Genomic DNA, 21,086 nt, shown 5'->3' with positions numbered 1-21,086 from the left:
AAGCATTTATCTGAACCCCCCCCCCAATCAATTACCTCAACGACTCACTAAAAGTGAATCACTGGTGATAGAAACACGTTATGCTCCATCCACTGTTCTCCATTACTACCGCATTGCTGGTGTTATTGTATTGCAGTACCCCACACCGATGCACAAAAGGAAGGCACACCAAAAATGGACCCACTATCAAACATTTTTCTTCTGAAAACCAAAAGCAGACAATAAAAAACAGTGTAGATGTGCAAGCACTTACGAAATTAGAAAGTTAGTGTGCTTTCCTGTAATACACAGATATGGGTAATGAAAGAGTTGTGGCAAAACAGATTACCTGAACTAAGAGATGATGGTGGGGGCTTCACATAGCATACCTTAGGCACAGGCCAACTAGGATGTCACTCTAGCAGGGATGTATTTCCATTTTTTTTTGTAGTAAAGAACGTATTAAATAAATGCAGGAAAAACTGAAGAGTAAGAATCAGAGAAAAAGGAAGAAAAAAGTAATCTGGATGGTGTAGGTAGACCAGGATGGAGGCACCAGGTGGTGCAAAGGGGGGGGGGGGTGGCCACTGTGGAGACTTTTCACCTAGAGCACCAGTCAAGCAAAGGCCAGTCCTGGGGCTTCAGTGTATTCCACTGTCAACGATTCAACATTTTTTTTCTACTGTTCATGGCATACGGGATAGGGCACTTCACCATGTACAATGGAAGTTATGGAAACATATCCAGTACACAGAAAAATTAACCTTTTCAGTAACAGCAATTTCTTCAACCACCTGCTATTAGTTGCAATATATATATATATACACATACACACACACACACATACATATATACACATAAAAAAATAGCAATAAAAAGTACTTTTACTTTGTCAATCACAAGCCACACACACTTCTGCTTAGTCTGACCATGTGGGGTACTACAACATCCTCTATATTTTGTTATACTGCTTTACAGTGCACCCTTCTACGCCAATGGTGACATTTATTCGGAACAAATCACAGTCCCTGCTATTCTTCATTAACTGCATACACCGGAGTCATTTTATTAAATTGTATTATCTTGTCACTCAACTGACCCCACCCACTGTTGGCGCAAAGAGGGAAAGCTGCATTCTATATATTATCGGCAACTGTGCTGCCATAACACTAACTATTGCTCAAAGATACTATCTGATGTTGTAAATCTTTGTTCATTAATTACTATTAGGACTTTGGTTCCGTCCTCGGGACCTATAGGGCCATTTCCAAGCTAGCACCAGCCAAAAACTCTCAGCTAATACCTACCCATAATGCCCCTCTCCTAGTTGCTCCAGATCTCGTTTGCCATGTTCCTAATCAGACGTGCTAGCCATCTCTCTCAAAGCTAAGTAAAAAATTGTCATTTTTAAGATAGTTTCTTTTATTTTTTAGTCAATTTAGCCTTTTCTCACTGTTGCCTATAACCAATTTCTATTCCCTGCCGTTTACCTTGGTAATTTAATTTCTACCATTATTGGTACTGTCCCTCTCTCCTGCCTTTGACAGGCCCTTCCTTACCACTTGTATTTTTTAAATACCATTGCTGGTATTCTCTCACCTTTTTCTGTCCCTTATTTTGTTTTTTTCTATAGGATAGCCTTGTTGCTTTACTATGTCATACAAAGCTAATTTGGTTTAAACAGTGTGACACGTGTGGGCATAAGATGCCTAACTCGAATACACATGCTTGTTGTGTCTACTGTGTGGGCGTGGATCATATTAAAGCTGACTGTGACATTTGTGTTAGTTTTAGTAATCGTACACTAGCAGAACATAAAAATAAGCTTATTTTAAAAGGTTTAATCAAGACACCTTTTTCGGAGGCTCTATATCTGGGTCGGAGGTCTCACCCCCTCCAAAGACCAAAAAACATAAGGAAAAACTGAGTCACTCGGTTCCTGCATCTCTGTCAGTTATGGAACCGAGTCTGCTCCGTGCTTCGCTGTTGGCCTCGGCACAGACCTCTTCAGCGCTAGGCACTTATCCCTCGGTGGCATCCATGATATTCACCCCTATTTCGGTTCCAACCTCAGCACCACTGACTTTGGTGCCGTCCTTGGATCCAATATCGGCTCCTATGACTGTACCTGCCTCGGCACCGTCCCTGGCCACGGTGCCAACAGTTTCTTTGGCTCCATCGGCTCCAAAATTCGAATATCTGCCAAGGGCAAGATACTCTCCAACTTACGACCCTTTTTTTGGGCAGAGGTTTAGCCCCTTTCTAGAAAGACCTGATTCTCCTTCAGCAGCCACCTTTAGATCCACTAGGAGTTTTTATGAATTAGATCTAGTGTGGGTTGTGGACCAGCTTCTGGCAGCTAGGGGATTGCCCATTCCAGTTAGACCTTCAGTCCCCCTTGGCTCGGAATCTTTTACTACATCTTCCCGTTTATCCTCCTCTGGCCTCTACCCAGATTACAGATATCTCTGTACCGATCTCCACTCTGGTGCATGTTGGATTCTTAGGTAGAGAGCAGACAGGGGCAGAGGTCTCAATGTGTGGGCTTCTCTGAGACCTATTTTGATGTCCAGGAGATTGATTGTCAAATAAACTCTTCTATACCGTTACCCTGCAGTAAGGGCATTTATTTGATATTCTTTTGATTATGTGTTATTAGTAAATAGTTATGAATTTCTTAGCATTTGTATATATATATATATATATATATATATATATATATATATATATACACTGGGTATGTATCTATGAATTTTATATATATATGTGTGTGTGTGTGTATATTATTTTATTGTACATCTATGTGTTTTATAAAATAATTGAAGTATTAATGCTTTCTTTTAGAAGAAACATTAGTTTCTTATGCATTTAGTGGAGCATGATATAGTATCATGTGGTTGGTTACTACAGTTTTAGAATACATGCTTAATTGGTAGGATGATTTGATTGGATATGTTGTATTATAAAAGCAGGTATTTTGTTATTGTGTGTTTTATGGTCTGATGAAGCGGATAGTGAAAGCGCTTACCGTTGTGAAAAACAAATGAGTTTTTATTTCATATAGAAAGTGAATACTGGCTTTTTTGCAGTTCATGGTTGCCTTTGCTGCTTGCTTTTGTTACATTTATATATTTTTGGTTGTTTTAGTGGCAAGGCATTAATTTCATGGAATGCTACATACTTTGTTCTTTTAATCTTCCTTACTTATGTTGCAATCCACGGAGACATGGCTGAAGGATCTATGGTGAATACTGAACTAGCTTACAGACCAATCGGGTCTTTTATGAGTGGCGAAAAACTATCAGATAGGTTCCAGGCCTGTGTGACAAGCAGCAGTAATCCCCTCCTCCTCTATGAGGTTAGTTCCGGAAAGATGGCGGCCTCCGTAAATGCAGCAGATTCAGAGGTTTTAAAGAACCTCACAGACAAGCTTGAAGGTGACTTTATTAAGCTGAAAAAGCCAATTACTCAGAGACAGCATTTGAAGTGTGTTTGGCTAAGAAGATTATACCAAGAGGACTTTGTGTTTTAAAAATACCCACATACAGCGCACAGTATCCAGATTTGCTTGCAAAGTGGCAACAACTTAATCTGGAGGTAAGCACGAAATATTTGACTCTTTTAGTTGACTATTTTAAACCAGAAGAAGAGTCTTTGAGACTCTCAATCTTGGAGCAGCAACAAACATTATATAACCGCTTTTCGCAGTCAGTTGTTGATCGGTTATTGGATGGTGTATTGGATGGTATTGTAGTACTTGAAAGGAGGTTGTTAACAGCAGAAAAAGAGTAAAGTTGACAGAAATACCAGAGACTTCCAAGAAGGCCATGTCTTTACGTTTGTTAAATTCTTGAGACCTCGGCCAAGTAATGTAAATGGTGTTGATGGTGCTCAATCTTTGCACCTAAATAGGAACAACAGTACTGTAGGAACACTGGGTACTGGTGAAAGAATGACAGATGTTAATACAGTGCAATCAGCACCCACGGATGCAAGTACAGCAGTATCAACAGAGGCTTTAGCACATATTAATTTGCCAAGCCAGTTAACCATCTTGAATGATCTTACAACTGGTAATGGGACAGCCATACAGGCCGATGCAAGGTCCAAGGTAGTGCATGTTGAAACGGCCAGTACCTGGATGTGAGTAGGCAGTACTACACCTATGGGTTTTCACCAGTTCCCTTTGCCCATTTCGGTGGAGAGGGGAATGAGAGGGCCTCGCTCTGTCAGTCGAGGCAGACAGAAACGCAAGGGCTCACCAGAGAGACAATCCCATCAGACACTCAAGAAAATGTGGAGTCAGATCGGAGTATCTAGTATGGAATATTTTCAAAAGAGTTCTGGACATTGATGAGATATCAGTACTGAATAAAGGACTCAATTTTATACCAACTAAATGTAATAACTTGACTGATGTTCTGATAGATATCAAGATTTTCAGCAGGAACATTATGTTAAGACTTGAGTTTGGGGGTAACAGTGGTGATCATGTTGTAAATTTTAAAAAACTTACTTTATACATGCCAATTAACCATCCTTTGGTTGAATCATTCTATAAATTAGTAGAGGAGGACATATACAAGCTATTTAATGATGTTGAATCTAGGAACAGGGTTGCTAGATATAAACATAATTTAACATTTAAGCAACGGATTGCTTTAAGGAGATTCCAATGTGATAGATCTATAGCCATTAGACATGCAGACAAAGGCGGCCCTGTAGTGATCATGGACACTGATTGGTATCAAAGTTCCATGAGACATATGTTAAGTGATGTTAAATATAGGGCTATTGATCATGATGAAATAGTTGCCCTTGAATACAGGATACACAGAATGTTGGAGGATTTAGTTGAGTTTTGTTATTAGTGAGGATCTCTATAAATTTTTAGATGTAGATTGCCTGACGATACCAGCCATACAAGGCCTTCCCAAGATCCACAAAGATGGGGAGAAACTTCCCATGAGACAGATAGTTTCGGGCAGGGGTTGATGCACCGAACCCTTTTCAATTTATGTGGAGAAATTGTTACGCCCGATTTTAGAGATGAAGTCTATCGTTCTGTGAGACACCAAACAATTTCTGTTAGATCTCTACAGCTTCAGCATTAACTCACAGGTAGAATCAGGTGTGTTTTTTGTGACATTGGATGTACAGTCTTTATTTACTGTTATTCCAAATATGGATGTTAATGCTGTCAAGCAATATTTAATGAAACATAGTGGGTATGATGATAAAAACACAGACTTGGTCTGTTTGTTCTTGGAAGTTGTTCTAGAGACCATCTTCTTTATGTTTGAAGAAGCAGCTGATTTACAGCGTGATGGAGTAGCTATGGGTACTTCTTGTGCCAATAGCTATGCCAACATGTTTTTGGCCTATTGGGAGGAAGAAAAACTCTTTATGATGGATAAGTTTAAGCTACATATTCCATTTTATCGTTTTGTGGATGACGTTTTTTTCTTGTGGGCAGATGATCTTGACAAGATTGAAGGAGTTTGTTTCAGAAATGAATAATATGACCAAGTTTTTATGCTTTACCATGACTTTTTCTTTAAGTAGGATTGAGTACCTAGATGTTTATATTGAAAGATTGGAAGGTGGTCTGATTAACACTGGAGTTTTCAGGAAAAAGTGTCATAGGAACACTTTACTCCACAGAGTATGCATCCCCAGCATATTTTTAGAAACATAATTAAAGGAAAGGGAATGCGAGCATCTTGTCTCAATGCTTCAGATACAGGATGTGAAAACGAGCTCAATATCTTAAAAGAGAGACTGCTAGAAAGAGGTTATAATAATATAGAGGTTAGTGAAGTGTTGTGTAGGACTAATCTGTTGAGACAAGAAAGAGCTAGCCCATATTTTCTCATGTTAGAGAGCTTAATGTAGCTCGGTCTACTGAGGTCTCATCTTTGGAGATCAAGATTCCCATGTATTTTACTACGGACAACAGTATGCTCTATGATGTTATTAATAAACACTGGGGTATACTCACCATGGACTCGGATATCAAAGAGATCGTGGGGGAAAAACCCAAATTCAGTTTCAAAAACAAAGCAAATTTGAAGAAGATTCTGTGCCAGTCCAATAATAGGGACCCCATAGAGGGTGCACAGGTCATAGTCACGCTTCCTTGTAGACAATGTAATTATTGTGGTAGCATAGACTCGAATGGAAAATTTGTGCATCCGGATACAGGACAAGAGTTTAGGTTCCCCATTATGGCCAACTGTAATACCACGCATGTTGTCTATTTGGCAGTTTGTGATCTCTGCAGTTAATTTTATGTTGGCAAAACAAATAGACTTCTTAAAAATAGAATAAAGGAATATTTATATGCCATCAGAGTGAAAGCCAGCACTAATGCACTAGCAAAACATGTTATGGCTAGTGGTGATGACCACCATTTTAGATTTATGGCCATTGATGTAATATTACCTATGGTCCGTGAGGGAGGCTTAAGGAATGGCACAGTAAAAAAGAGAGACATATTGGATTCTTAGGTTGAGAGCAGACAGGGGCAGAGGTCTCAATGAGAGGATTTCTCTGAGACCTATTTTGAAGTCCAGGAGATTGATTGCCAAATAAACTCTTCTATACCATTACCCTGCAGTAAGGGCATTTATTTGATATTCATTTGTGTGTTTTTAGTAAATACTGATGAATTTCTTAGCATTTATATATATATTTGGTATGTATCTATGATTTTTTTATATATATTATTGTATTGTACAACTATATGTGTTTTTATAAAATAATTGAAGTATTAATGGTTTCTTTTAGAAGAAACATTAGCTTCTTATGCATTTAGTGGAGCATGATATAGTATCGTGGTTGGTTACTACAGTTTTAGGAATACATGCGTAATTGGTAAGATGATTTGATTGGATATGCTGTATTGGATGTGCTGTAAAGCCTCACCTCAGGCTTTTTCCCTGCCGAATAGCGCTCCGCGACGGTTATCCCACTCCACAAGGGGGGAGCCACCACGGACTCTGGGAACTACCACCCCATTAGCCTGACAAGCCTGGTCTGCAAGGCCATGGAACGTATCATCGTGGAACTTACAAAGACAATGGTAATCTCCAAACTCTGGACCCCACCCAGTTCGGGTTTGTAAAAGGCAGATCATGTCTCCTAAACCTGATTGACTTCTTTGAAGCAGTCACCAAAGCCGTAGACGACGGTAAGGTGGTTCACACAGCCTATCTAGATCTTGCCAAGGCTTTTGACACCATCCCCCACTCTGGAATTATAGATAAACTCACTAAACTAGGTATAAATCCCTATGTCACAAGATGGGTTACCAACTGGCTCACTGACAGAACCCACACTTTGAAAGTAGCAGACTCCAAATCCGATTTCAGACCAGTGACAAGTGGAGTACCACAGGGTTTAGTCCTGGGTCCGCTCCTGTTTGGTATCTACTTCTCTGAAGTACAGGCTAACACAGAAGGTCTTTGGCTAATGACGTTGGAAGACGACTGCAAACTAGGAGCCATAAACGAAACACCTAACGATGTGGACATCCTATAAAAGGGCCTCAATGAGACAGATGCCTGGTGTCAAAGCCATGGCCTCAAGCTCAATGCCAAAAAGTGCACTGTCATCCCCTTTGGTAAAAACTCTGTACCCATGAACTACAACATAGGCGGTAGTATACTTAACACCAAAAGTGTGATAAGAGACCTTGGGACACAGGTGGACAGTAGTATCTCTTTTGATAATCACTTCGCCACAGTAGTCAGGAAATCCTTCTATGTGGCACACCTCATCACAAAAGGTTTCTCATCCAGAAATAAAAGAGGTCATTGTTCCCCTCTACTCATCACTTTTTAGACACCTTATAGAGTACAACGCCCCTTTTGGTATATATCTCAAAAGAAGACTACAACAACTGGAAAGGCCGCAGAAATAACTCACAAAGAGGATTACCGGCCTCAAACAGATGCCCTACGCAGACAGTCTCAAAAAACTCCAGCTTTACTCTGTCGCGTATCGCCTACTCAGAGGTGATCTCTGCCTAACATACCAAGCTATGTCAAACCCAGAGCTGTTGGACATGCTCCACTTAAAGACATCCCAATCCCTCTGAGCTACACGCTCTAGGGACCTAAACCTTGTCACCACAATAAACAGAACATGCCGGAGGGATAGATTCCTGTCCCAGAGACTTCCCATACTCTAGAATAAACTATCTATCTATATCAAACAAAGCTCCTCATTAGCAGTCTTCAAGAAAAATCTTGATGATTGGATGGAAAATAGGAAATTCACCCCGGGGATTACTTCTGTGGCTCTGCTCGACAGCGACACAGGAAAATAATTTTCTTGGGTGGCAAAAGCCAGGGTACCTTTTTGGCTGGGCTTGTATAGGCCTTAGGACTGATATATGAACCTATTATAAAAGCAGGTATTTTGTTATTGTGTGTTTTATGGTCTGATAGTGAAAGCGCTTACCGTTGTGCACAATAAATGAGTTTTTATTTCATATAGAAAGTGAATACTGGCGTTTTTTGCAGTTCGTGGTTGCCTTTGCTGCTTGCTTTTGTTACAGTTATATATTTTTGGTTGTTTCAGTGGCAAGGCATTCATTTCGTGGAGTGCTACATACTTTGTTCTTATAAGGAAAAACTGACTCACTCGGTTCCTGCATCTCTGTCAGTTATGGAACCGAGTCAGCTCTGTGCTTCACAGACGCCTTCGGCACAGACCTCTTCGACACCAGGCTCTGTATCTTATCCCTTGGTGACATCCATGATATTCACCCCTATTTCGGTTCCAACCTCAGCAGCACTGCCTTCGGTGCCGTCCTTTGATCCAATATTGGCTCCTATGACTGTACCTGCCTCAGCACCATCCCTGGCCATGGTGCCGACAGTTTCTTTGGCTCCAAAACTCGAATATCTGCCAAGGACAAGATACTCTCCAACTTACGACCCTTTTTTGGGGCAGAGGTTTAGCCCCTTTCTAGAAAGACCTGATTCTCCTTCAGCAGCCTCATTTAGATCCACTAGGAGTTTTTCTGAATTAGATCTAGTGTTGGTTGTGGACCAGCTTCTGGCAACTAGAGGATTGCCCATTCCAGCTAGACCTTCTGTCTTTCTTGGCTCAGAATCTTTTACATCTTCCCCTGTTGATCCTCCTCTGGCCTCTACCCAGATCCCGGATATCTCTGTACCGATCTCCAGTCTGGTGCATACTGACTCCGCTCCGACAGCAGTTTTTCCCGTCAGCACAGACCACCCTTGCTGCATCAGCTAAGTGGAGCCGATGCTCTCTCGAAGCAGTGCTTGGACCATCCGTACCTTAGTACCTAGCCCGGCGCCTATTTTCTCACTGGTGTTGTCTATGCCCATGGCTCCAATGGCTTCTCACCTGGAGGTGGGCTCCTCAGGGTGGGGTGTGACCCCGGTTCCAGGGTTGTCCTTCCCGGTTCCAGGATCCCATCCCTTCTCGGGAGACCCTGCTATCCAGATGATGGAGAGAGTCCTTGACTTTGCAGGTTCGCAGTCAGCACCAATAACATCAGTATCAGGAACCCCCCCAGCATGCACCTCTCCCAACCTTCTATTTCGGGACCCTGGGCACAGGAGTCACAAGACCCCCCCCTTTGAAGGGAACCTCTTCTCCGGAGTCTTCCTCAGAAGATCCCACTGGGGAGCCACCCTGGAAGAAATGGTGCAAGAGGAATCACCTTGATTCCCCGGAGAAATCAATCACCGAAGACACTGACTGTGATGAGGAGGAAGGATCTCCACAGTCTCCCCCACACGTCTCATTCGGAGACATTCTCGAAATATTCAAGCAGCAGGGAGACTGGAGGTCCTCTAACCCTTCTTCTGAGGAATCGGTATTCCTACAGACCTTCCATGCCCAGCTATCTACTTCCTGGGTGACCCCATCGGCAGATTACCTTGTTACGCTCATTGTGCAGCGTGCCTGGAAGGCCCTGGACAACGTAGAACCTGTCCCCCAGAGGCCAGACAAAATTTTGTCTACACCTGAAGACCAGCCCCACTGGTCCAAGTAGTTGACAGTTGATTCTATGGTCATGGTGGCGGCCACCAAGAGGGAACTGGCAGAAGATAGTTCCACTGTCCATCCTCTGAACTGGGAGTCCCGGACCATGGACAGACTAGGGAAGCAGACCTATGCTTCAGCAACCTTCGCCATTCTGTTGCTGAACTATCTGGCACACTTTACTCGCCCCAAAGAGACCTAATTTCCGAAATGTCTTCCTCGTTGGTGGTGGATACTGCCTGATGAGGTGTGTGACACCGTCGCCTCTCAGCTAGCGACCCTTGAATCATCTCCAACTCCTCGATGCATTTGATATCTCACACCACTGAGGGGGCAGCTTGTGCTGCCGCATCAGGCATTGTCATCAGAGTAATGCTTGGATGCAGTTGTGTGACTTTGCAGACCCTTTTAAATCTTCCTTCGTCAATGCACCTGTCAATGAATCTGCACATTTTGGACCCAAAGTACGAGACACACTTGCACGTAGTGAGAAAGATGGAAAGACCTTGTCTGCTGTGGGCCATACACTTTTCCAACTCCCAGAGGTCCTACTCCAGGAACCAGAAGGGAGGAAAAATGTGGTTCAAGAAATCCCAAGGATCTTTTCATGACACTCATGGTGAACAATCCCCATGGGCAGAGGGGACAACTCATATGGAAGACGCCCCTTTCAGGGTAGAGGGGGTCCACGTAACCAGGGCGCTAGAGATTCTTTCTCCGTCAGACCCTACCAGCGCTCCCTCCTGAGCAGCGGCCCAATTGCTTTCCTCTGGAAGCAGTCGGGGGTCATTTTTCTCTGCACCTACCAGCCTGGCATCTTATTACTACCGATGTCTGGGTGTAGAGAATAATATCCAGAGGCTGCCAAATACTATTAAATTTAATTCCCAGACCTGTCAAACGAATCCCCAAGGTACCACCCAATCAGAGGGAATTAGCAGCCTTAGAAATAGAAAAGCTGCTAAGAAAAAAAAAAAGAGAGTCATCCAACCAGTCCCACCAGACCAGACAGGATCAGGGTTTTACTAGAGGTTCTTTTTAGTGCCAAAAAAGACAGGGGACTGGAGACCAATCCTGGACCTCAGCCTATTGAACAAATTTATCAAACCTCAAACATTCTGGATGGTCATTGTACAGTCCATTCTTCCCTTCCTAGGGAGGGACAACTGGATGTGCTCTATAGAGCTCCAGGATGTAGCTTTGACAGCCAACACACACTTGACTACTGAGTAAGTGAGGTACAGGGGAAAAAAAAAATCACAAAAATAGCTATGTTCACATAAATGAGTCATACAACACAACCACATGCCAAAAACCAATACTTCAATGAAATGAATGTACGTGCTCACAACATTTCAAAAGCCAGAAAAAAATATAAACATCATCACAAAACCCCAGATGTGGTATGGATAGGTGTGGGCAACAAATGCTCATCTGTACAAAACAATTGTACAACCTTTACGTCAAAACAGCAGCCATTTACCAATACCTCTCAACTGTCCAGATGTTCTGCCTGCTCCTCATAAAATTTGCATCTTTCTGGCAAAATACTGAGGACTGACGTCACTAAACAAAGACGTATATTCTGCCTGTTATTCTAACAACTTTCTAAGTTTACAAGAGCAATATTTAAAAGCTGTCCTAGTTATGGGCCTTTTCCCCCAGTATTGTAGATTTTGTTCAGATTTCTCCTACTGAGAAGATTGATGAAGCTGCTAGCAACATAAACGATAAAAAATACCCGAACACTGGTGTAAAGTAAATTTTCGCGTAACACCTACCTAGACAAAGCTTCCTGACTACACCTGCTAGTAGTGAAATTTGAACAGAGAGGATCTCCTATCATTTGAGGAAGTTGTGAGCAAATCTCAGAAATGAATAATCACGGGAGATGAGGTAAATGCGCGCTTTTAGTTACTCCGGCCCATAGAGGCGGGATTTAGAGTGTAAACGGAAATGAATGCAAGTTAAACTATCCCCGACAAAGAATTTGATAAACAAGTTTCAAAGGCAAGTAGCCAACCGTCTTAGATAATGTATTTGTAGTGGTTACACCTAGTTATTGTGATTAGCAGTATGAAAGTAGATTTGTATTTGAAGTGGAATATGAGCAGTGTTAGCAGATGTCTTAAAAGACAGCTGCTGCATCTTAACTACTTACTTGTTAAGATCTTGCATTTGCATGCGAGTTTCCTGTGGTCGCAGTGGTGCCTTGTTAATTTACTTCTGCAAATAATGTATTTTTTTGTTTTAATAGATTTTGGCTTTAATGACTGTGTTTTTAGACTGTTTCCCATTCATAGATGCCCCTTCTGTAGCTTAGTGTACGCTTATTTCCTTTAGTGGTAGTACACCCCCCCGTTACTGACTGCGTTTACCGGTAGGCGTGTCGGACTGTGTGTGTGTGTGTGTGTGTGTGTGTGTGTGTGTGTGTGTGTATATATCTATATATATATTTTTTTTTTTGAGGGGGGGGGGTTGGCGTAGTAGTTAAGGTATTTAGCTTACAAACAAAAGGTGCACGCTTTGATTCTCAATGGGTTATTGTGGAGGTTTAAAGAGCTTGCAAGGGCAATTAGCCTAATATTAATGATATGGTTTCAGACATTTTACAATGAAAAACTTGGTGAGATATGACTAGTAGTTTAACCATACATAAATGTTTTAGTTGGGCCAATACGAAATAGTTTGTTAATGGAGCTGGCAGAGCCATTCTTAATCTCACCATTTACACGTAACTGATAGGGAGATGAGAAAAGCAACCCACATGAGGAGAATTTTTTACTCACGTAAGTTATTTTTTAATACAAGCATCGCGTCAATTTGCGACCGTTAGAATAACGTGCCTGTAACGAAACACTGGTCGACGCGTGAAGTCCAAAATTCAGAATACCGAGTAACTTGGTTACGCAAAGTCCAGTGTTGTTCGCTTGTATCAGTTGGAACTGTTGCTGGCTGCATCTAAATATGGTAAAAATAAAAAGCTGTTAATTATTGTTGACCATATCTTTTGGCTGTCCGCTACATTAATTAGAAGCTTTCTTAACATTGCACGCATAACTTGCTCTTCAAATGTGGAACAGTGAGGATCATAGACTTTTTAAGAGTCAAGACTCGAAATGAGGAACATTCCTTATAATGAGGTAACTTGACAGGTATGAGTAACAATAGTTGGTTTTCTACCCATTATATTTAACTTTGCCTCAGTTTATTGGTCAAATAAATTAAGGGCTGCCTGTGGCCGAGATACTATGCAGGAGTTCCTATACGTTATGCAACTGCCATAATGTTCAAAGAGCTATGCAAAACACTGGTGTGGTCCAGTGTTCTCCATTACTACTGCCTTGGCTTTAAACTCTCCCTTTGTACAAGGGTCTTGATTTTCATAGGGTCATAGGAAGTGACTAGGCTATTGGCTCCGAGGCCCTTACAAGCCTAGCCAAGAATTTAGCCCATGTTCCAACAAGTCGGCACCCTATGCCACTGGTCAGCAGGGACATGGGTAGAATCTCAGGGGTGTATTTTTTGCTCCCCATCCAGTTATCCAGGTTGCGCTTAAGAAGGTTTAATGAGGTACTCTGTTTTATGTGGAAAGGGAATCTTTTCCACAAAAGGTGAAGTCTCTGGGAAATATCTGTCATGCCAACAAGTCCTATTGATGTCACAGACCAGGTTGAGGTCTCGCATGCGGGTTACTCGAGTGGAGCTTGACTTGCGGATATGCAGCAGTCCCATCGGGGCGGGGTCTGAGATGTCTTTGTATGCCAGACAGATGTCACCTCTGAGGAGTCTGTAGGAGACTGAGTAGAGGGACAGGGCTTTTAGCCTATCTGTGTAGGGTATATGTTTGTGGCCCTGGATTCTCTGGGTGAGTAATCTCTGGGTTCTCCAGCTGCTGCATGTGAGGTACATGTCGAAAGGGGCATTGTATTCAATAATCGGCCTTACAACGGAAGAATACAGGGATGTTATGACCACCTTGTACCTGGAAGAGATATCCTTACTTATGAGGTGGGCTATGTAGAAAGCTTTCCATACAGCAGAGGCAATATGGCGGTCAAAAGTCAGTTTGCTGTCAGCCTGGGTTCCCAAGTCCCTTACGACTGATTGCGTGTTTAGTGCTTTATTATCAATGTGTTAATTTGTGGGAACATCATTCTCCCCAAAAGGGATGATGATGCATTTTGTGGCATTCAGTTTGAGGCCCTTTTGTCTCATACTTGTGCTCTGTCTCTCATAACTGGTTGTTTTTCTGGTAAATTATTGAGGATTACAGCTAGTAATTCTAGCCATCACAGCTTTAAATGCCTTTCTTTATTTTCAGGAAATGCATGTTGATGCAAAACCTGTTGTTCAGTTGACTTTTGAGTGAATTTGCTTAATGTTTAAAAATGACCCCTCTCCCAATTATTTTTGTCTTGCCCGTAATCCGTGAGCAAAGATTTTGAGAGAGGCATGACCTGTCACCAAACATTTACCATTCTTCCTCACATTTGCACTGGTCATTAAAGTGAGTATCTTTTATTGTTATGAAAGTAAAATTAAAAACCTTAATGAGATTAAATTTTTTATAGTATCCCCCTTAGTTGCACAGTAGCAAACCCCTGCATTTCCCTGTAGACACGATTGTATGTATTTGAGATTTGCTGAAGCATTCCTCATTAATATGCAAGAAAAAATAAATGTAGTATTGGTCCATTAAAAGAAAACACTAAGGTACTGGAGCACAGGCGTGATGTATTTGACCAACACAGATATTGAAATTGCTGGATCTTTTGAGTTGGCATGATAGTTTCTTTCTCTGAGGTGTAGTCTGAGATTCACATTTTTTCCTATACTAGCATTTTTCAAGTTTCTTTGGTAGGCACAAGTGGATATTTAAGCACTGAATCTAGCATCAGTTACATAATAACACTTAAGGAAAAGTTCATGCCAGCTCAAAACTTATGTTGGTCCGATAAACTGTATTATATTATATCTGTGTTCCAGTGTCTTTTTGTTTTTGTTAATATTTGGTATGTAGTAATCATTGTGAAATAATTTTAAATCACAATAATTCTTTTGACTGTCGGTTTTCCTCCAGCAGCTTTCTTACACACCAGTTGTTGTGCCGCTAACTGCTGCAACTCTGTGTTCCCCTGTTGTACTCCTTGCCGCAGGATGTTCCACCCCACACCACAGTAGACAATGTAGCCCTACCAGAACCCTAATCCTGATCCTAATCCTAGAGTCACCCGTCTCTCCTTAAATCTTGGATCCCCTTCCTGTCCCGATCGCTCCATAAACATAAACCCTCCCTCCCCAAACCTGAAAAGTATGTATTTATTTATTCATTCAGTTTGGTAACTCGGGTAGAGTACTGATCCAGATGAACATATTTCAGTTTCAGCTCAGACAAAATATAAATGACAGTAGACAAGCAAGTTAACACAAAGCATTATGAATAAAATGTACTGAGAAGATTGAAATTAATTAATAACTAATAATATCATGTATGGAAGAAGACTACCTTAACTATTACACCAGTTAGTCTTCCCTCATTACAAACAGTATTGCAAGAAATTATGGAAGGATTGTTGTCCACGTATGAAATGTATGGGAGCTGATAAGGGGTGTCAGCCCTTCTTATAAATGATACTAGGGGTAATAGAGTTTGCATGTGCTGCTGAAAAATGTTCATTAGCAAACTACGGAATAAATGGTATGCGTTACATCAGCAATTCAACAAAAATAGCATTACTTTGGAGTTAACATACTTAAGTGTGTTGGAGTATGACCCACATTAACATGTGCTAGGGGACACTTACACCACCCCAACACAGAAATATTTTGTTGATCCTGTCTGGTTCTTCTTCCTGTACTTTGCAGACTAGAGCATTGACTAACCTTGGTGTGAGGATATACACTGGTTATCCATTAAGTAAAATGGGAAGTCTGGATCATGTGGTCTCAAGTTGCTTGTCACTTTTCTTACTTGTCTGAAAAAGTGGTGTATCTGTGGTGTATCTGTCTCTTAATGTACCAGATACATTGCTGAACATAATCCTGCTTTCTGTCTTATTGTTGAACAAGTGACAATATATGCTTGTTTTTATTTTTGGCAAGATATCCTTGTTGGTTTTCTCTAGTTTTGGTCAACTAACAAGTGCTCTAACTGGTTGGTCCTGCTTTCTAATAAGTATCTCAGTATTGTGCAAGTATGCACTGATTTGATTGCACTGGTACCAATTAGTTAGTCACTTCATTCTTCTCCTAACCCCATCCTAGCCACCCTGATATTTCTATATTTATAACTTAATAAATACCTCCCACTAATTACATGTGATTGTAAACAACTTCCATCTTTTGTACTAAACAGTGATACATAAATAAAAAGCAATTTACTGTGCTGCTGGTCTTGCTGCTACACCAACATTATAAACCTCATACATTACAAAAACACTGAATTGAAGCATAATGACCTCAATAATGTACATAACTATCGTCTCAAAATACTGTGAACAGACAACCACATCATTAAATAAACTACAAAAAAAAAGTTTTTTTTTTTAGTTGGTACAATATAATATAGAGGATTGGGGTGCAATATAATATGGAGGATTGCACTTGGGCCTCCTGTCAGAGCTGGCTTATTATATGTTTGGAGACATTGATGTGAAACAATTCACCTCAACAGTGAAGCCCATGAGGTGAATCTTATGTATCCATGTTGAGAACACATAATAGAGAGTTATGGTCAGAGACCTGATCATAATGCATTGTAGTGTGTGGAGCTTTATCTGCTCCATGGACTACCAGTTACTTCTTTACTTAATTCTGGACAAATCTAAAAATAATGGTGGGCAAAGGATCAAAATCAGGGACAGTTTTTAAATGTTCTATTTCATAAAAACTTGATAAACATATTTTGCATCGGTCTGCATTTTTTGAACAATAAGAAATTTGAAACTGGCATTATTGACTAATCCTTGGTGATTTTTCAGAAAAAATCATAACATTTGTATAAGGAGTAGAACAAAAATATGAGACATAATCAGAGGCTGTTGAGACGCAAGTAGGACAGAGTAAAGTTGTAACATTTGAAATCTGTTGTAGCTTCTGCCGCTGTCCTTTGCTGGCCTTCACTGTTGGTCCCTATTGCAAGACCCAAACTTAGAATTGATAGCTTTTGTCTTTTTCCCAATTTTGGTGAATAGCTGAGGAGCTCTACTCACTAAGAGTAGATGTAATTATCATGAAAGGAGATGCTGCCAGCGCAGCTAGCTGGAATTTTGTAAATAATCATATGTCATTTGTGAATGTTAACATGATTCATATGTTTGTGTTACAAATGTATTAGAACTGCATGTCGTATTGTACAGATGTGTTGAAGCAATATTTTTGTAAAGTACTGAGCATGATTGTATGTACGCTGTTGTAACTGTTTAGATGTATATATTTTAACAATGGAAATTGCAACACAAAAAGTTAACTTCAGAAGAATAGTTGAGATTGAAGTAATTTATGGCTGGGCCATAAACAGAGATGTTATCTTTCAGTTTCAGTGCAACAGGAGACATAATTTCTAGAACTAGAATTTTTTTTCTATTGTCTTTAAATGTGGAGGAATGTAAATTATTTTATGACTTCCACCATTTGCCAAAAGATCTGAGGTCTGTGTATTTTCGCAGGTAGATGCTAAATGCTACAGTGGGGGTTGTCACCTGGGATAGTTAGATGACAAGAAGTGATGTCATGCTGCAAGCTATCCCAGTGGTAATATTTGGGATATTAATTTAAGAACTCTCTGAGAGAGATTGAGCATTTTGCATTTTGTCTTTGACCTGATAGAACATCCGCTCGCCACATCTGTCTTGTTGCTCTGTAAGTAAGTTAACTACGGTAGAGTAATTATCTTAGATTCAGACAAGAATATAGTGAAGTATAGCTTAGATGTTTTCTTTATTTATATGAGACTGTCCTGCAATGTTAGTTTAAGTAGTTCCTGCGATTTTGAACGCTGATGTAACTGTGATTATATACTGAGTATTTTCTTGTTCATAGGTAGGTACTGGGCTATCGGCCCAAGGGCCTAAGTAAGCATAGCCAACAAAGTTCCCTGGCTTACGCCAACCCAAGAAAGTTAATTTCCTGTGCCCCTGTCGAGCAGAGCCACAGAAGTGATCCCCAGGCTGCATTTCCCATCCACTCATCAATATTTTTCTTCAAGAGTGCTAATGAGGAACTTTGCTTGACATAGATGGGTAGCTTGTTCCAGAGTATGGAAAGTCTCTGGGACAGGAATCTATCCCTCCAGCAAGTCCTGTTTATTGTGGTGACAAGGTTTAGGTCCCTAGAGTGTGGAGCTGTGAGGGATTGGGATTTCTTTAGTTGTAGCATGTCCAACTGCTCTGGGTTTGACATAGCTTTATATGTTAGGCAGAGATCACCTCGAAGTAGGCGATATGCTACAGAGTAAAGCTGGAGTTTTTTGAGACTATCAGTGTAGGGCATCTGTTTGAGGCCAGTAATTCTCTTTGTGAGGTACTTCTGCGGCCTTTCCAGCTGCTGCAGATGTCTTGTGAGGTACATTCCAAAAGGGGCGTTGTACTCTATAATGGGTCTAATGAGTGTTGAGTAGAGGGGGAACAATGATCTCTTTTTCCTGGATGAGAACCCTTTTGTGATGAGGTGTGCCATGTAGAAGGATTTCCTGACTACTGTGGCAATGTGATTATCAAAGGAGAGACAACTGTCCACCTGGGTCCAAAGGTCTCTTATCACACATTCGGTGTTAAGAAGACTGCCGCCTATGTGGTAGTTCGTGGGTGCAGAGTTTTTACCAAAGGGGATAACAATGCACTTTTTGGCAGTGAGCTTGAGGCCATGGCTCTGACACCAGGCATCTGTCTCAGTGAGGCCCTTCTGTAGGATGTCCACATCATTTGGGGACTCGACTATAGCTCCTAGTTTGCGGTCATCTGCAAACTTCGTTAGCCAGAGGCCTTCAGTGTTAGCCTGTACTTCAGAGAAGTAGATACCAAACAGGAGAGGTCCCAGGACTGAACCCTATGGTACTCCACTTGTCACTGGTTTGAAGTCAGATTTGGAGTCTGCAGCTTTTACAGTGTGGGTTCTGTCAGTGAGCCGGTTGGCAACCCATCTTGTGACATAGGGATTTATACCTAGTTTAGTGAGTTTAGCTATAATTCCAGAATAGGGAATGGTGTTGAAAGCCTTGGCGAGGTCAAGATAGGCTAAGGTGGTTCACACAGCCTTTCTCAAAGCCGAACTGGGAGGGATCCAGAGTTTGGAGATTACCAATGTCTTTGTTTATGAATTCCATGATGATACGTTCCATGGCCTTGCAGACCAGGCTCATCAGGCTAATAGGGCGATAGTTCCCAGAATCAGTGGTGGCTCCCCCCTTTGTGGAGTGGGATAACTGTTACTGTGTGCCATTCAGTGGGCACAAAGCTTGACGTGAGGCTATGATTGAACATGGTGCTTAGGTGGGGAGCCAGTTCGTTCTGAAGTGTGTGCAAAATGCAGCCTGGGATGTTGTCCGGTCCCATGGATACTGTGTTTTTGGCTTTAAAGAGTGCTGCTTTTACCTGTGAGGCTGTGATTACAGGGACTCTGCATTCTTCCTGTATAGATATGGGCCCTTTAGGGGGTGAGAGGGGGTAAAATTAGCACTGAACCTATCTGCCAGGATGTTGGCAATATCAGCTGGTTCTGTAATTTTTGTGCCATTGTGCTGTAACTCGGAGCAGATCTGGGTGTTGCCATTGAAATTCTTGACACAGCTATAGAATGCTTTGTGGTTGTCCTTAGAATCAGTGGCAATCTTGTTTTCATAGCTAGCTTTGGAGGATCTTATAAGGGATCTCAGCTTCTTGCTGAGGCTGATCAGGGAGTTCCTCCACTCATGGGATTTTACTCTATTTTGTAACAATTTCTTCCCGTTCTGTTGTAGAGTTTATTTATGGCAGGGGATCACCAGATTGGCTTACTTTTTTTGGAGGATAACGTCTTGGTTCTGTTTGGGATAGCACGATCCATGCACTTGTATATAAGTGCTTATAGAGTGCATTTGTGTAGGATTCAGCAGTCGTAACTGTATTGTCCATCTGCATGGGTGTCATGAAGTTCACCACTTCTGTCTTAAGAAGCATGAAGTTGGCTTTGGAGAATTCTTTTACCGTGGTTTCCTTAATGGGGGGGTGGGGGCGGGATGTAGATATCTAGGGTGATTAGCTTATGGTCGGATCTGACCAAAAAGGAATTGACTTCAGGTGTGGAACACCGGTCACTCATGTTTGTAATGACTAGGTCTAGGATACTGTTGCCCCTGGTGGGGGTGTGGATAAGTTGATCCAGGCCATTGAATTTATGAATTCCAGAAAGCGCTGAGCGAAGGTGTTGGTACATGAGTAGTTTTCCCAGTTAATGGTGGGGTAGTTGAAATCTCCCAATATTATGGTGTTTGGTCGAACCCTAATATTTTCCAGTATATCAAGAAAAGAGGAGTAGGAATCCTGGGGCTTGGTGGAGGATCTGTAGTAAGCTACAATTTGGATTGCAGTTTCGCCCAGAGTTAGTTGGACTTGGATAACCTCGGCTGCATTATGCTGAGCAAGTAACCTGGAGGTGTGGATATCCTTAATGAATATGGACACGCCTCCGCCTTTGGTGTTCCGGTCCAGGTTAGATGGCCGAAAAGTGTGGTATGAGTTATAGCCTGGTAATGCAGGGGTGCTCTCCGGAGCCTTGAACCAGGTCTCAGTCAATGCACAGACATCGATGTTCTCCATTTTAAGGAGTGCCTCGAGTGAGTGCATTTTGAGATTTAGACTTCTAGCATTGAGTAGCATTACCCTCAGTTTTTGTTTTTCTTTTATTGTATACAATTAAATATATTTAAACTTTTCATTGTGGCTGATATTTGTGGGACATACAGTATTTAAGTTCTGATGGTACTTGCATACTTATTTGGTGACACTTTGGACCACTTCTAATAGCCTTGTTCTTGGTCAAACTACCATTTGTAGTGATAGTAACATTGCACATTTGATTGGACACCCTTTGTTAAGGGC

The 21,086-nt window shown here is 41.4% G+C and overlaps 1 protein-coding gene across 5 annotated transcripts in view; it reads left to right on the top strand.

Moving 5' to 3' along the window:
- Positions 1–11,883: 11,883 nt before the first annotated feature.
- FBXL6 (F-box and leucine rich repeat protein 6) overlaps positions 11,884–21,086 on the top strand; it is a 1,251,928-nt gene continuing 1,242,725 nt past the window's right edge. For 2 of the 5 annotated variants that reach the window (XM_044069120.1, XM_044069115.1), the window contains exon 1: positions 11,929–12,018. In XM_044069120.1, coding sequence (XP_043925055.1) covers positions 11,969–12,018 — 50 coding nt within the window. In that variant the 5' untranslated portion in view covers positions 11,929–11,968. Of the gene's footprint in view, positions 11,905–11,928; positions 12,019–12,531; positions 12,979–13,143; positions 13,164–21,086 lie in introns of those variants that run through there. The other 3 variants (XM_044069116.1, XM_044069117.1, XM_044069119.1) reach the window with 3 other exon arrangements.

Source organism: Protopterus annectens, chromosome 4.part0 (assembly GCF_019279795.1).
Source record: "Protopterus annectens isolate FY-2018-M chromosome 4.part0, PAN1.0, whole genome shotgun sequence".
NCBI lineage: Eukaryota > Metazoa > Chordata > Ceratodontiformes > Protopteridae > Protopterus > Protopterus annectens.
Note: the sequence above shows the minus strand (reverse complement) of the source record. Positions and strands in the feature narration are given on the sequence as shown.